The 14049-nt window shown below is 44.2% G+C and overlaps 1 protein-coding gene across 3 annotated transcripts in view; it reads right to left on the bottom strand.

The window, feature by feature from the left end:
* The window catches only part of USP47 (ubiquitin specific peptidase 47), an 80236-nt gene that overhangs the window by 40657 nt on the left and 25530 nt on the right, over positions 1-14049 (bottom strand). For all 3 annotated transcript variants that reach the window (XM_029059159.2, XM_029059158.2, XM_039911474.1), the window contains exons 2-5: positions 7404-7607; positions 6862-6975; positions 5329-5467; positions 565-661 (exon numbers count right to left, since the gene is read on the bottom strand). In XM_029059159.2, coding sequence (XP_028914992.1) covers positions 565-661; positions 5329-5467; positions 6862-6975; positions 7404-7607 — 554 coding nt within the window. The remainder of the gene's footprint in view (positions 1-564; positions 662-5328; positions 5468-6861; positions 6976-7403; positions 7608-14049) is intronic.

The raw sequence follows: 14049 nt of genomic DNA, 5'->3' as shown, positions 1-14049 counted from the left end.
CACAGAGTGGAAACAACTCAGTTCTGTCAGGATATGTAAAACGTGAACGACTCTCCTTGTGAAAATGCTCTTCCGTTTTTAGTAATGATCATAGAGTTGGCATATCAGTTTTCAATAAACTAGAATACAGTGGTTAAAAAGGCAGCATTGGCTTTCATATAGAACGCCCCAAAAATATCTTTCAGAGAGCTAATATGAGAGCGGATCTAATGCTTCAGATAGAAGACAATATATTTGTAATTTTCCCTCAAAAGTGCACGTTAAAAGTTCCAATTACACTACTGTAAACAATCTTAGCAAGTGTAACGTTGAGAAAGAATGAAACTGGATCTGTCCTTTCTTCCACCTTCCGCCTTCCATTCATTCCCACAATTTCTCTTGTAGAGAGTCTTTCCACTCTCTTGTATAGTATCCAAAAAAGCAAAGATGAACCCAATTACTCATGGGAAATTGAAAATATCAACTGCCTTTCTCAATAAATACAATCATATTGACACAAATCAAATATTTTTCACTCTGAAATAAAGATTCAAGTTTACTTTTTAAATGGTTTGAAATACTCACTTATATAATGCATTTCTAAATTCAGGAGTCATGAAAAGTGTTTGCAAAAGGCTGTTCAAATAGCACGTCATAGCTTGATTTACTAATCCCACATATCCTTTAAGAAACCACAAACATAAAAATCAATTTTTCAAAGAAAATGAGTATTTGTTGATTAGCTTTCAGTAATAACTAAGGATAAGACTATTACCTCATCTAATAAGCATCCTTAAAATATATAAATATATATAAATCAACATTTAAAATGAAAGCAGGCAAACGGAAAACACGATTCTGAGAACTAGGCTTTAAAAGCTGCCATTTCAAAGCATAAAAGAGGAACAAGATTACTGCCTATGTGACATCCAATCTCAAAAAATCTGCTGAAAATCTATTGCGCGGAGCGACTGTAGGGAACTAAAAAAGAATAAGCTTGGTCCGTCCCTACACTTGAAGCCTGCAATACATTTGAAGAGGATGACTATTTCCAATGTAATAATATACACGATGAAATGACAAAGTATGGGTTTTGGATGATTCCAAACCACCGAAATAATTAGAGCTCTCCACATCCTGGGGTAGGGATCTGATTGGGAAGGCGTCACAGAGCATAGGTAGTGGCTCAGAAATAAGAACCCTCTTTGGGAAAGAGGAGTGGAGAGTGATGCTGAGAACGTGAATGTAGGGGATGAAAAGGGCAATCAAGAAAGGAAGAACTAGCTAGAGAATCCGGAATACCATAGAAGTGGAATTAATTGTGGGCTGAGAGGAATGACCTACTGACTGAAGGATGGGTGTGAAAGAGGGATCAAAGAAGGGTTTAATCCTCGAATCAGGCCAAGGTTGGCAGTTTTTTAACAATCACTGATATCTACTCAACACTTACTGTGTGCCAAGCACTGTATTAAACGCTTGGAGAGTTGGTAAACACGTTCCCTGCCCACAGTGAGCTTACAGTCTATCAGGGGAACTGGTCACTGAAATAAAGTACGGACAGGTTCAAAGGTACTACGGGGCTGAGGATGTGGTGAACGTCAAGTGCTTAAAGGGTACAGAGCCAAAGGCACGGCAGAAGGGAGAGTAGGGAGAATACGGGCTAGGGTGGGGAAGGTCCCCTGCAGATGTGATTTTGACAAGGCTCTGAGGGTGGGGAGAGAGGCGATCTGTCGAATATGAGTGGAGAGAGAACTCCAGGCTAGAGGGAGGATGTGAGCAAGGGGTCGGCGGAGAAGTGAATGAGACCAAGGTTAGGGTTAGCATTACAGGAGAGATGTGTGCCAACTGAGCTGTAGCCGGAAATCAGCAAGATAAGACGGGAGGGGGTGAGCTGACGGAGTGCTTTCAAATCAACGCTAAAGAGCTTGACACGGAGGTGGACGGGCAACCACTGAGGTTCTTGAGGACCGGGGAGAAGTGGACTGAATGACTGTTTTACCAAAAAATTGTTTGGGCAGCAGAGTGAAGTAAGGACTGGCTGGGGAGAGTCAGTGAAGTTAAGTGTGTGGATCAGCAGAGAAGCGGTTTGGATGAAGAGGAAAGAGCCGATTTTAGCAATGTAGTGAAGGGAGAACTGAGAGGACCTGGTGAGAGATTGAATATGTGGGTTGAATGAGAGTGACGTGACAAACTCTCTAACTCCAGGAAGGGATCTCTCATCACCCCATACTGGCTCTCGGTTTCCCAAAGCCATGGGAAGATGTGCAATGAAAGGAGTAACAAGAAAAAGCATCATATCTGCTGATGCTCGGTTCTGAAAAGGGTGGAAACACAAACACCACGATAGGGAGAGATCGGGGCATGAATACAGATCCTCCTTATTAGGAAGAGCTCGTCTATGGACCTAAGGCTGGATCTGCTACCAGAGGACTCCGGCGATCTGTGGAATTTACTAAGTCCTTACTGTATGCAGAGCACTGTACTAAGCGCCTGGGAGAGTACAACTGAGCCACATTGGTTGAACCAATCCCTGCCCACACTGAATGCACAGTCTCAAGGCAAAATATCCCATCTTGGAAGCTTCGGTGATCTCTCTTCCAAAGGCTAAAGAGGGGGTGAGTGTGAAATAGGGGGACAATGGAAAGGAAAAGAATCATGCACACCACACCGACGGGACTCAAATATTATCCTCAGAGGTTCCACGGAGGTTTACTGGCCAAGCCTCTCGACTCCATCTTCTGCAATCGGAAAGAACCAAAATCCATTTCCCGGGTCCCTGTAAACAACCTGGGCTTAGCTATCCAACTTAAAAGTACAGGACTTCTTATAGAGGTGGTCTGCTTCTCTCCCTTCTCTTATATGAGGAGTATCTCAAAGACCAAGGATCTTAACCTTTCTCTCCATTTTTTAAAGTCTCCTTGGGGCTTATTAGTCCTTGCATAAAGTGCTTATTAAAAATTTATCATGATGCAATCAATCAATGGTATTTATGGAGTCCTTAGTGTATGCAGAGCACTACACTAAACACTTGGGATGTAATGTGTGTTCTCCTTGGCCAGCTCTAAATGCAGGCGCAGACACTCTGAGTGAGAATCATATATATATATATATATATATATATATATATATATATATATATATATACTGAGCCCTTACTGTTTACAGAGCACTCGGGACCATACAATATAACAGAGTTGGTAGATGTGCTTCCTGCCCACAGCGAGCTTACGGTCTAGAGAAGCTCATAATGGGCTACGAAAGGGAAATACAGGGACATTCCATCTACAATCCCATGTTTTAAAGGTAGATTATCAAGGAAGATATTCATCACATCATTTTTCCAACCAATTAATCTATCTGGGTAGTGCTGTGGTTTTGGGACATAGCTCTGGGTCTATTTGAGAATCAACAGGAAAAGGTGGGAAGTGGTATATTTTCAACCCCTCCTGCCTTTCTTTTCGCTACTTCCATAAAGCAGGGTTGGAAAATGAGGAACAACCCACCGCTCAAATACTCCTCCAAGCTGTGTTTTCTTGCTGTAAATGGGGGACAAGAAGCGGGGTAGGCTGACCACTTGGGCTGTCGGGATCTATCGGGAAGAATGGGGGCTCAGGAAGGAAAACACAGCAGGTACCCTAACAAGATGGAGTCGTGGCTATTTCATTTACATCATATGACTCCCTAACACATGTGCACTAAGTCATGATGAGGTGGGACACGGCATAAATCGCATGCTCAGTTGTAGCTAAACTGAGAGCCCCATGTGGGACAGGGACTGAGTCCAACCTATTTAACTTCTATCTACCCCAGTGCTTAGAATCAGTGCTTGGCACATAGTAAAGCCTACCATAAATAGTAGAGTGACTGGCACATAGTAAGCGCTTATCAAATGCCTCTGTTATTATTATAATTAAATCCTTCCCTCATGCTTCAGTAAATCTAAAGTGGAAGAAAACAGTCACTCAAGAGAAATGATCTAACTCAAAAAAGTTATCCCTCACGAAAGGGGAGAGAAAGTGGGGCAAAGCGTAATTCATCCGAGGTGACCTGGAAGAAGCTATGGGTTAACTTTCTCCTCCAGGGGGAGGAAAAATACTCAGGAGGGCTGATCCAGGGCCAGAAGAGAGTCCTCCCAGGGACGGGCATCTATTACCGCCTACGTAAAAGATTTCCTACCTGACCTAAACCGACCCCAAAACTACGGGCTGTTGGAAGCCCAATCTGGGAATCAATCCAAACTGAGATGATCTGATAAGGTCCAACTCTGGAAAAAGCCAGCCTATCACTGTGAGCTTAGAACCAGGCCTAAAAAAAGTGTTTCCAGGAAGAGGGAATGATAATATTTAAAGTCTACCTAAAGCAGCACCTAAAGACAAATAAATCTTTTAGCATTATCCAAATGAATCAATAGGGGCATTTCATCCCTTATTTGAATTTAAACTCCAAGTGTGTGTGTGGTGGGGGGGGGGGGGGGGGAGGGAACATGGATCATCTGCCTCTTAACAGTAGGCCATGTTCACCCTGCATACTGAGGATATTTAATAAAGTTTTAATAACAGTAATAAAAATAGTCTGGAGGCTTTTCTTCATGTGAAAATAGCCTTCCATTCAATAAACTAAATGCCTCAAAGAGGGAAACAAAACTAGGGGTAAAGTCACTAAATACTAGATAAATATTTACAACAGCATTTACAAGGCAGTTTGGCTTGCCCATACGCTAAATATAGCCTAGTAATATAATTGAACACACTGCGCCCTTCTTCCCCTTCATCTGGCCTTGGCAAAATCCTTCAAAATAACCTGTAGAAACAGTGCCTACACCCAAAATTACACAGGTACGAGTGAACACCCCCAAGTATACATACTTTGAGTACGAAGGCACTTCCAGGCCAGGTCAGCATAAGAGCCACTAAATGGAGAACTCCCCACCGTCCTCACCACAATTATCGTCCCATTTCCGTTCCCCAGCCGGAACTGGCTGTCCTCATCCCCGAGTCCCTATGTGCTTAGCCTTGGATTATCCCTCCAGACAAAAACTGTCGAGTTAACTGATGGTTCTTCTATATTTTCCTTATTGACGGGGACCAAAAAAAAATAAAAGTCTTCAAGTAGTCATGAAGACTGGCAAATAATCTGTAGTTCCTTTTTAAAAAATGAAATACAATCTTTGAAAGTGGAAATTTTACCCATGCTTTTTAAAGCATCTGAATCAATCTCTCTGGATCTTTCCCTAGCACTGGGTATCGTGGTTGGCACAATGTAGGCACCTGAATCAGAAATTAATTTCAGAATCTCTTCTCTGAGTGTCTCAATTTCATAAAAATGAATTAAAATGGAAAAGTGTCTTACCTGTTTCGGATTTGCTCAGGATAGAAGAATAAGAGTAGTTTTGACTGACATAATCGTTGGCAGAACCCAGGGACCCTTCTCTTGGGAGAGGACCTATAAACCTATCTTGGGCACTGTCATCCATTGCAGCAGAGATCACCTAAAGAATTAGACACACTTCAACTCAACAGACATTTATGATAATGCAGTTTTATGCAGAAATATGTGAAGGGAGAGAAGTACTTACATCAAATACCCCCACAGTACGCTCGGGTACTTCAGGAAATGGGGCCACCCAGCAAGTTTGCTGGCTGACATCATAAATAGCTTTGAGGACACTGTGTACAAGCCCACTGAAAATCCATCGAAGAGGGATACTGTGGACCTTATTGACAGTCGCCTTGAATACTTCTCTAGACCCTAAATTGCCTTCCTATAGCATTGTTTTTACAGATTTTTAAAACCATGTTTAAGTATGCTAGGACCTCTCTCGAGTTCTCTGAATTTGGGCATGTCAAAACAGCAATTTTTTTAAAACAGAATTTTTCAAGCGCTTACTATGTGCCAGAGACTGTACTAAGAACTGGAGTAGATATAAGTTGATCAGCCTGGACACTGTCCATGTTCCCACCGAGGCTCACAGTCTTAATCCTTGTTTTACAGATGTTAATGAGTTACACAGAAGTGACTTGTCCAAGGTCACAGAGCAGACAAGCGCCAGAGTGGGGACCAGAACCTAGGTCCTCTGACTCCCACGCTTATGCTCTTTTCACTAGGTCACACTGCTCATTCCTAGAAAACCCTTTAGAAAAACCCATGTCCACACACCCAAGCAGGGTGACCTGTACTTCCAGGGTATCAGGAAAATCCTAGGGGGCTGATGCCTGTGAGGGCCATTCCAGGATCGTCTAACTCTGGGTGATCCCTTACTTCTGCAGAGTTTGGAGCAAGTGTGAAGCCAACCAGAGCCAGTTAAGAAAACAGCAGCCCAAAACAGAGGAGCTCAGACAAACTCTTCCATGTCATGTGTAGGCTCTGACTCGAGAGAAGTCGCATGGCCTAGGGAATGGAGCACTGGCCTGGGTACTAACTCAGCTCTGCCACTTGTCTGCTGCGTGACCTTGGACAAGTCACTTAACTTCTCTGTGCCTTGGTTACCTCATCTGCAAAATGGGGGTTAAGACTGCGAGTGCAATGTGGGCCCTGGACTGGGTCCAACCTAGTTATCTCTATCTTCCCCAGGGCTTAGAAGGGCGTCTGGCACATAGTAAATGCCTAACAAGTGCCATTTAAAAAATGATCATTACGCAAAAACTGCAGTTAACCAATTAAAAACACACACACCAAAAAAAGTCAATCAGCTTAAGTATGTCTTTCCTGATAGGAGAAGGAAAAAAAAGGTGTTACTAAAATTGCTCTCTGCTATCACCCATTATCAGAGATCTGGAGTGGCAATTGAGAAATCAATTTCGGTTAATGAGGAGGGTAAGAGTGAATCAAACATGGGAAGGTGAGACAATCCAGTTTACAGGATACACCGAATTTCAAGCTTACCGACATTATCTGAGGCTGTTCACCCTCTTTATCTGTCAAGTGCAGAAAATTCTTCTTCCCTGGCTCAAAATTATTATCCAGAAGCGACCTCTCGCTGGTGTGATCCAAAGGTGGCTAAAAATGTAAAACCCAAAGGGGTAATATTTCTTAAATGTTACTATTAGGTATAGTGAGAGAGCACAGTGTGAGTACTCCATTTTTTTAACAAGACAAAAACTAAGTGGAGATGATCCCGGCCCCCCAAGTTCAAAAGTGCAGTGTTCTTTCAAGTCTTTCAATCCAGACATGGAATTTTTTAAATCTTTCTCCTGTTTTCTTTCCTTTCCCACCCACACCATATTGGAATAAAGGTAAATACACTGGGCATTGAAGTATCCTGAAATCACCCCCTCCCAAGCCTCTCCTTCCACCTCTAGAAAAAGAGTCTTTATCTCATCATTGCTTAAGGGTGATATCAACAGTGTTTGAACAACAATTATTAAGCCGGAAGTTCTAAATGTGAAAAAATTAAAATAAAAGAGGCAGTGAATGCAGGGAATTACCAAAGCAGCAACAACAATTCCATTTCCCCAGGCCAAATCAAAGGTTCCATAAATATATCCCAGTTTGCTGGCCACATCTTCAAACAGCTTTTTCAGTGGTGTGGAAGCTGGTAAGTTTAAAGTGAGTCGTTCATTCGCTGTCTTGGAATTTGTAGTATCTTGAATGATACACAAGATTCTGGGCTCTTCAGCAGCATTTTCTACCTGAAATTAGTAAGACAAAAGAGAGAACAATTAAGACTGTCTTAATGGAAAAAGAACAGTGGTAATGGTTTCTCTAGGTTTGAATAAGAACTAAAAAAAAGGGGTTAGCGAAGGGTTTTTTTTGGGGGGGGAGGGTGGAAGAAATAAGCCATGAAACACTGAAAATAAGTACATGAAATACCGTATCTCTTTACTTTGGAAAGAGTCAAGGGTACATTTGGTGACGTACAGATAATATACTCAACCTCCCTATTTTCTTTGCTGACTGGAATGTTTGAAACCACACAAAGCTATTTTACAAAGCTGGCTATGACAATGTAGCTCAGCAAAGAATTTAGGAATGGGAGCAAAATTATCAGTATTTGATTTACATTCACATTCTTTACAGTGTCAACCTTCATAGACACCCAATTTAAACAAAACAAGGAGGAATGTGATTTTGGTGAAACAATTGGCTGTGCCTTGGCCCCAAATTGTTGAGCTAACATAGTTTTCTGAGCAATGAACTTCCTAATAAAAAAGAACCAAACCAAAAAACAACAACAAAAAAAAACAACCCACACCTCAGTGAGAGACCTAGACTGCAATAATAATAATAATAATGTTGGTATTTGTTAAGCGCTTACTATGTGCCGAGCACTGTTCTAAGCGCTGGGGTAGACATAGGGGAATCAGGTTGTTCCACGTGGGGCTCACAGTCTTAATCCCCATTTTACAGATGAGGGAACTGAGGCACAGAGAAGTTAAGTGACTTGCCCACAGTCACACAGCCGACAAGTGGCAGAGCTGGGATTCGAACTCATGAGCCCTGACTCCAAAGCCCATGCTCTTTCCACTGAGCCATGCTGCTTCATATATAAAATGCGACTTTGGAAAGACTGGCTTCATCTGTAGCTTTACAGCTTTCGGGGATTTTCCAGGTAAGATATGACACATTAATATCTATGTATATGAGGGAGAAAAAAATTGCTATCAGTTCACGAGTAGAAAAAACAAAGCCGCAATTGAGTACAATTCAGCAGGAAGATGGCAGCTGCAGCTTTGAATCAACTGTTGGACATGCCGAGCACTATATGGCATGCTTATAATTTAGGGTAATAATAAAGCTAATATTTAAGTGCTTACCACATGCCAACCACTCTTTTGTTCAAAAGGCAACTAGGAAACCACAAAAGTTTCTAGCAGACTATTCACATTAAAAACAGCCCAACTAAGATTTGGCAATACTCTTGATTATAAGGCTCATCCTCTGGACTGTAAGCTTACTGTGCGCAGGGAAACTACCAACTCTGTTATATTTATTTTCCCAAGGGCTTAGTATAGTGCTCTGCACAAAGTAAACTCTCAATAAATACGTCTGATTGGCTGAATACAGTTTTTTCCAAAGGTCTAGGCTCTGCACATCCTGCAAAAACCTACTTTCAGCTTCATGACACCACTTCCCAGAAGCTCTTCAGCTTCTTCCAGAGCACCAGCATCTGTTTTTTTGCTTTCCAGAGCTATAGGGATTTCTGAAAATGCAGCCCACTCTGGAAAAGCAGCACTTCCTTCCCCTCTCCCCGCCACTAGCCATAAAGTTCCAGCATCACCTCCCTGCTTTTCCCTCTGCTCCAGGCCCTAGTGATGTGAGAGCAAGGCCACAGTCATACTGCCGCCATGACCTAGTCAGATCTCCTTTTCCAGCCTGTTGTGGATCACTACAGCATCACTGCAATCCCATCCCTCAGGGCATCACCCGAACCTTTCCCTTCATCCCTTCTGGTTCATTCTCCACAAGGAGGGTGCATGCACACACAAAACGTCGATGAACCACTGTTGAGGGTGCTGGGTTAGCTCTGGGTCGGGTCTGAACAAAAAGGGCATGACTATATGTAGAGAATGTATACTAGGAATTTGAGGGGTTGAGACAACTGGATTACGGTGCAGATTTCCCTGCTAAAAGAGACCCACAGAGGGAATGGAGAAGTTAATAAGGGGAAAACAATGTTTTCCTCGTGTCATCTGCTATTTATTCATTCCCCCCGAGGGTCCTGAAGAATCCTAACTAATTTGTGTCAAACACCGTACAGAGAACTGGGGGTATATTCAGGATAATCACGATGGATACAGTCCCTGTAGCCCCATGAGGCTCACGGTCTCTGGCCTCTGCTCCACCCTAACCCTCCTCGATTTCTCAGTTTCCTTCCAAACTGTGGACCACCTTCTTCTCCTAACATTATCTATCCTTGGCTTAACTGGCACTATCTCCTCCTGGCTCCCCTCCTATCTCTCCAGCCGCCGACTCTTGGTCTTTTTCACAGCTCCTCCTCTGCCTCCCCACTCCTTAACCGTGAGCGTCCTCAAGGCTCAATTCTGGGCGTGAGCAAGTAAGGGCGACGCTGAAGGGAGTGGGACAAGAGGAGAGGAGGGCTTAGGCAGGGAAGGCTTCTTGGAGGAGATGGGCCTTCTATTCTCCATCTACACCCATTCCCTTGGAGAACTCAGTCACTCCCATGGCTTCAACTACCAGCTCTATGTTGGCGATTCCCCAATCTACGTCTCCAGCCCTAATCTCTCTCCCTGCCATCTCATTTCCTCCTGCCCGCAAGACATCTCTACTTGCAAGTCACGCCAAACCTTCTCGGATTTAACATGTCCAGAAAAGAATTTATCTTCCCTCCCAAACCCTATCCATCCCCCGACTTTCCCATCAATGTAGACAACACCATCACCTTCCTCGCCTCACAAGTCCATCACCTTGGCATTATCCTCAACTCATTTCTCTCATTCAACCCACACGAACACTGTCGATTCTATCCTCACAAAAATCCTCTCTTTCCTCTCCATCTCATCTGCTACTTCGCCAATTCCAGCACTCATCCCACCCCACTTTACCTACCACAACAGCCTCCTTTCTCCCCCACTACAGTCCAAACTTCATTCTCCTTCCTGTATCATTTTTAAAGGAAAAAAACCCCCAACAACCACCCATGTTTCCTCAGTCCTCGGGAACCTTTAGTTGCTACCCATCCACTTCTGCATCAAACGGAAACACCTTACCCTTGGCTTTAAAGCACTAAATTACCTTGCCCCCTCCTACCTCTCCAATCTACTATAGCTTAGCACATTCACTTTGCTCCTTTAACTCCAACCTACTTACTATACCTTGGATTTCTCATCTCGTTGACTCTTTGCCCATGTCCTGCCCCTGGGCTGGAATGCCCTCTCTTCTTCGCATGACAGACGATCACTCTCCTCACCTTCAAAGCCTTATTAAAATCGCTTTTCTTCTGAGAGGCCTTCTCGGACTCAGCCTTCACTTCCCCGACCCCCTTTCTCCCTTCTGCGTTTCCCTTGCTCTTGGATACGCACGCTTTACTCCCCTCATCCTCAGCACCTAGGTGCACATCCATAATTTGTCTGCCTCTCCCTATAGACTGTCAGCTCCTTGTGCCCAGGGAGTGTGTCTTAGACTGCACTCTCCCAAATGCTCAGTACAGTGCTCTGCGCACAGTAAGCACTCAATACAATCGACTGAGGGGGAACAGGTACCGAATCCCTATTTTACAGAAGAGGAAACTGAGGTACCAAGAAATTAAGCCCAAGGTCACATTGCAGGAAAGGAGAAGAGCCATGTTCTAACCCAGGTCTTCCTACGCCCAGACCGGAGCTGTTTCCACTAGACCACACAGCTACTTTCTGCACTACGTTTTCAAGTGTAAAGATATCCCCTCTAGATTATAAGCTCTTTGTGGGCAGGGGACATGCCTACCGACTCTTATATTCTCCCAACACTGTACTCTCCCAGGTGCTTAAGTACAGTGCTCAATAAATACCATCATTTGATCAACCCCTTGCTGATTACTCATGGTCACTAGGTCCTAAGTGGGTGCCTTTATGTGTGGGGGGTTTCATCCCCTGAAGCCAATTTAATACCCCAACCCGATAGCAAAAGCATCAGAAAGTGACAGGCACCGAGGGAAGAAATGTGAGCTTGTTTTGGGGGGGGCATCTTAGTGTGAGCTTCAGGTTTTCTCTTTATCTTTCATCTCCCCCATCCTATTTCTCCCTCTATTACCAGTTCAGCGTCTCCCTATCGCCTAAGGACTTGGATACTCAAACCCCTACCCTAATAGCATTCTGTACATAAATATCTAAAGGCTGTCCATGTACTTCCCAACGTGAAAATGAAAGGTTCTTAGTGCTCTGCTCTGAAATGGCAGTAAGGCTAGGAATTGCCAAGAAAACATAGTTTTTACCCTCTAATATCCCTCCTAACTTCTTCTTTCCCTCCACCGCCCTTTCCAAAAAGAGAGAGATGAAAAGCTCATCTATTTAACTGTCATACCCAGTTACAGGAATGGAATCTGGGGGAGACATTAAACAGCTCAAGCCGTAAAAGCAAGACGAATTTTTAAAACTTCTCTTAAATTGCAGTCAAGTCAGAGACGGTTTATCATTTATTTTCATTACAAATATCCTTAGCAGATCAGCATTAAAAGAAGAATAGCAACTACTTGGAAGTCAATGAAAGTACTGTACAGTCGACGGAAAAATCTTGGCTAGGAACTTTCGGCAACCAATACGAGAACAGACACAAGCAGAGAACCAAAGGGAGCTTTCACGAGTGATGTGCAGGATACATGCAATTATCTTACTTGGGAAAAATCAGAACGGGGATTACTTGGGTCCCCAAGTCACCGTCCAGGAAATAGTCCTCACCCACAGGATTAATTTGGGGAGGCCTGAGAGTGCTGGTTTCCAGGGTCATGTCATATTGGGTTATGGAAGGACAACCAGATGGAGCTGAATTCAGACTTTCCTTTGTTCCTTCCTTCCACAGCCTCCATTTTTTTAATGGTATTTGTTAGGCGTTTTACTAGGTGCCAGGCACTGCTCTAAGCGCTGGCATATATGCAAGAGAATCAGGACACCGTCCCTGTCCCGTATGGGGTTCAGAATCCTAATCCCCATTTTCCAGATGAAGTCACGGAGGCACAGAGAAGCGACCTGCCCAATGTCACACCGCAGATAAGTGGAGGAGCCAGGATTAGAACCCAGGTCCTTTGGACTCCCCGGCCCGGAGGTTCTCTTCTGAAGGTCCTTTCGGGTGAAGTGGGGGTGGAGGAGGGTTGGGTTGGGCAGCTGCGGTCCTGCCCGTGTGTTTGGCTGTTCAGAGGGACAGGCACAACAGCTTCTCCTGGAGGTGAGGGAGGCCGGGTCCCCCTGAGTCCCACCCAGGGACTGAGGCCTGGCTGTTCCGCCCTGTGGGTTTCAGTGAGTTTGGGCCTGGCCTAGGGAGAGCCCAGCTGGGTCCCAAATACTCAGCCCGTGCAGGGCTCCGGCCTACATGAAGTAAATTCTCTATGTCTTGCTTTGCCGGACGCTGGGTAAGACATGCCATTTGCGGGGAGAGAACGGGAAGGGGGCAAGCAGCACGGTCAACGGTAGTTGCACTGGAAATGGCATTTTATTGGAAGAATTTTAAGAGCCATGCCTTATGCTTTTGCTTCCACTGCAAGTGGACATCTTTACAAGCTTGTAGCAACTTTACAACATCCAAACAACTATCAAATGGCTTTTCCCCACGAGATGAGTAAGACAATGAAGTCCAACTTAGGCACTTGCTAATGTTTGGGTGCAAAGGGTAGGGGGAGTGAGGAAGGTGCTTCAGCTGTTTTGGCTGCCAAAAAGTTTATTACATCCAAAGAAGGGAAGAAAGTCCACAATGAGGATAAGATTCCTCACCTTTCATCTATTAACTCTTGGGGCCCACTGAAGCTAAAGACCAAAGATCTGCTTGCTTTTCTTCTGGCAATCACCTCAACCCTTTTTTTCTGTTTTTCATGATGTGGAGGTCTGCTTTGTGTTTTCAGAACTTTTTAAAAAATATTATTAGGTACTTACTAAATGCCAGTCACTGTACTAAGCGCTGGGGTGGATACAAGCAAACGACTGTCTCTGGGAGCTCACGGTCTTAATCTCCATTTGCGGAGGAGGTAAATGAGGCGCAAAGAAGTTAAGAGACTTGCCCAAGGTTGCACAGCAGACAGGTGGAAGAGGTGGGATTAGAACCCAGGTCTTACTCCCAGGCTCAAGTTCTATCCACCAGGCCACGCTGCTTCTAATGAAGAATTCCTTCTCCAATGAACTTTTCTATTTGGAGATGTTTCTCTTTTAAAGGCAGGCCCATAACTGTTTGATAAAATTCCCCGGCTAGTTCCAAGCGTCTGGGGCTGTGCTCTACAGTTAATTCTCAATTATCTCCTCTCTGGAGGGAGAAAATGGTAGAAAATTCACAACAATTCGAAAGGAAAGATGGCTTGGGCCCTGGCCAGGGGACAAAGGAGCAAAGGTTTCTGGACGTGCCTGGGCACCAAGTTAAAACAGCCTTGGTTAACAGGGCCTAAAAAGCACCGGACTGAGAGGACCAAGAAGAAGGGAAAGTCCTAGAAGGCAGGGT

The sequence above is a fragment of the Ornithorhynchus anatinus genome, chromosome 3, assembly GCF_004115215.2.
Source record: "Ornithorhynchus anatinus isolate Pmale09 chromosome 3, mOrnAna1.pri.v4, whole genome shotgun sequence".
NCBI classification, from domain to species: Eukaryota; Metazoa; Chordata; class Mammalia; order Monotremata; family Ornithorhynchidae; genus Ornithorhynchus; species Ornithorhynchus anatinus.
The sequence above is the reverse complement of the archived record's forward strand: the minus strand, read 5'-3'. Positions and strand labels throughout refer to the sequence as shown.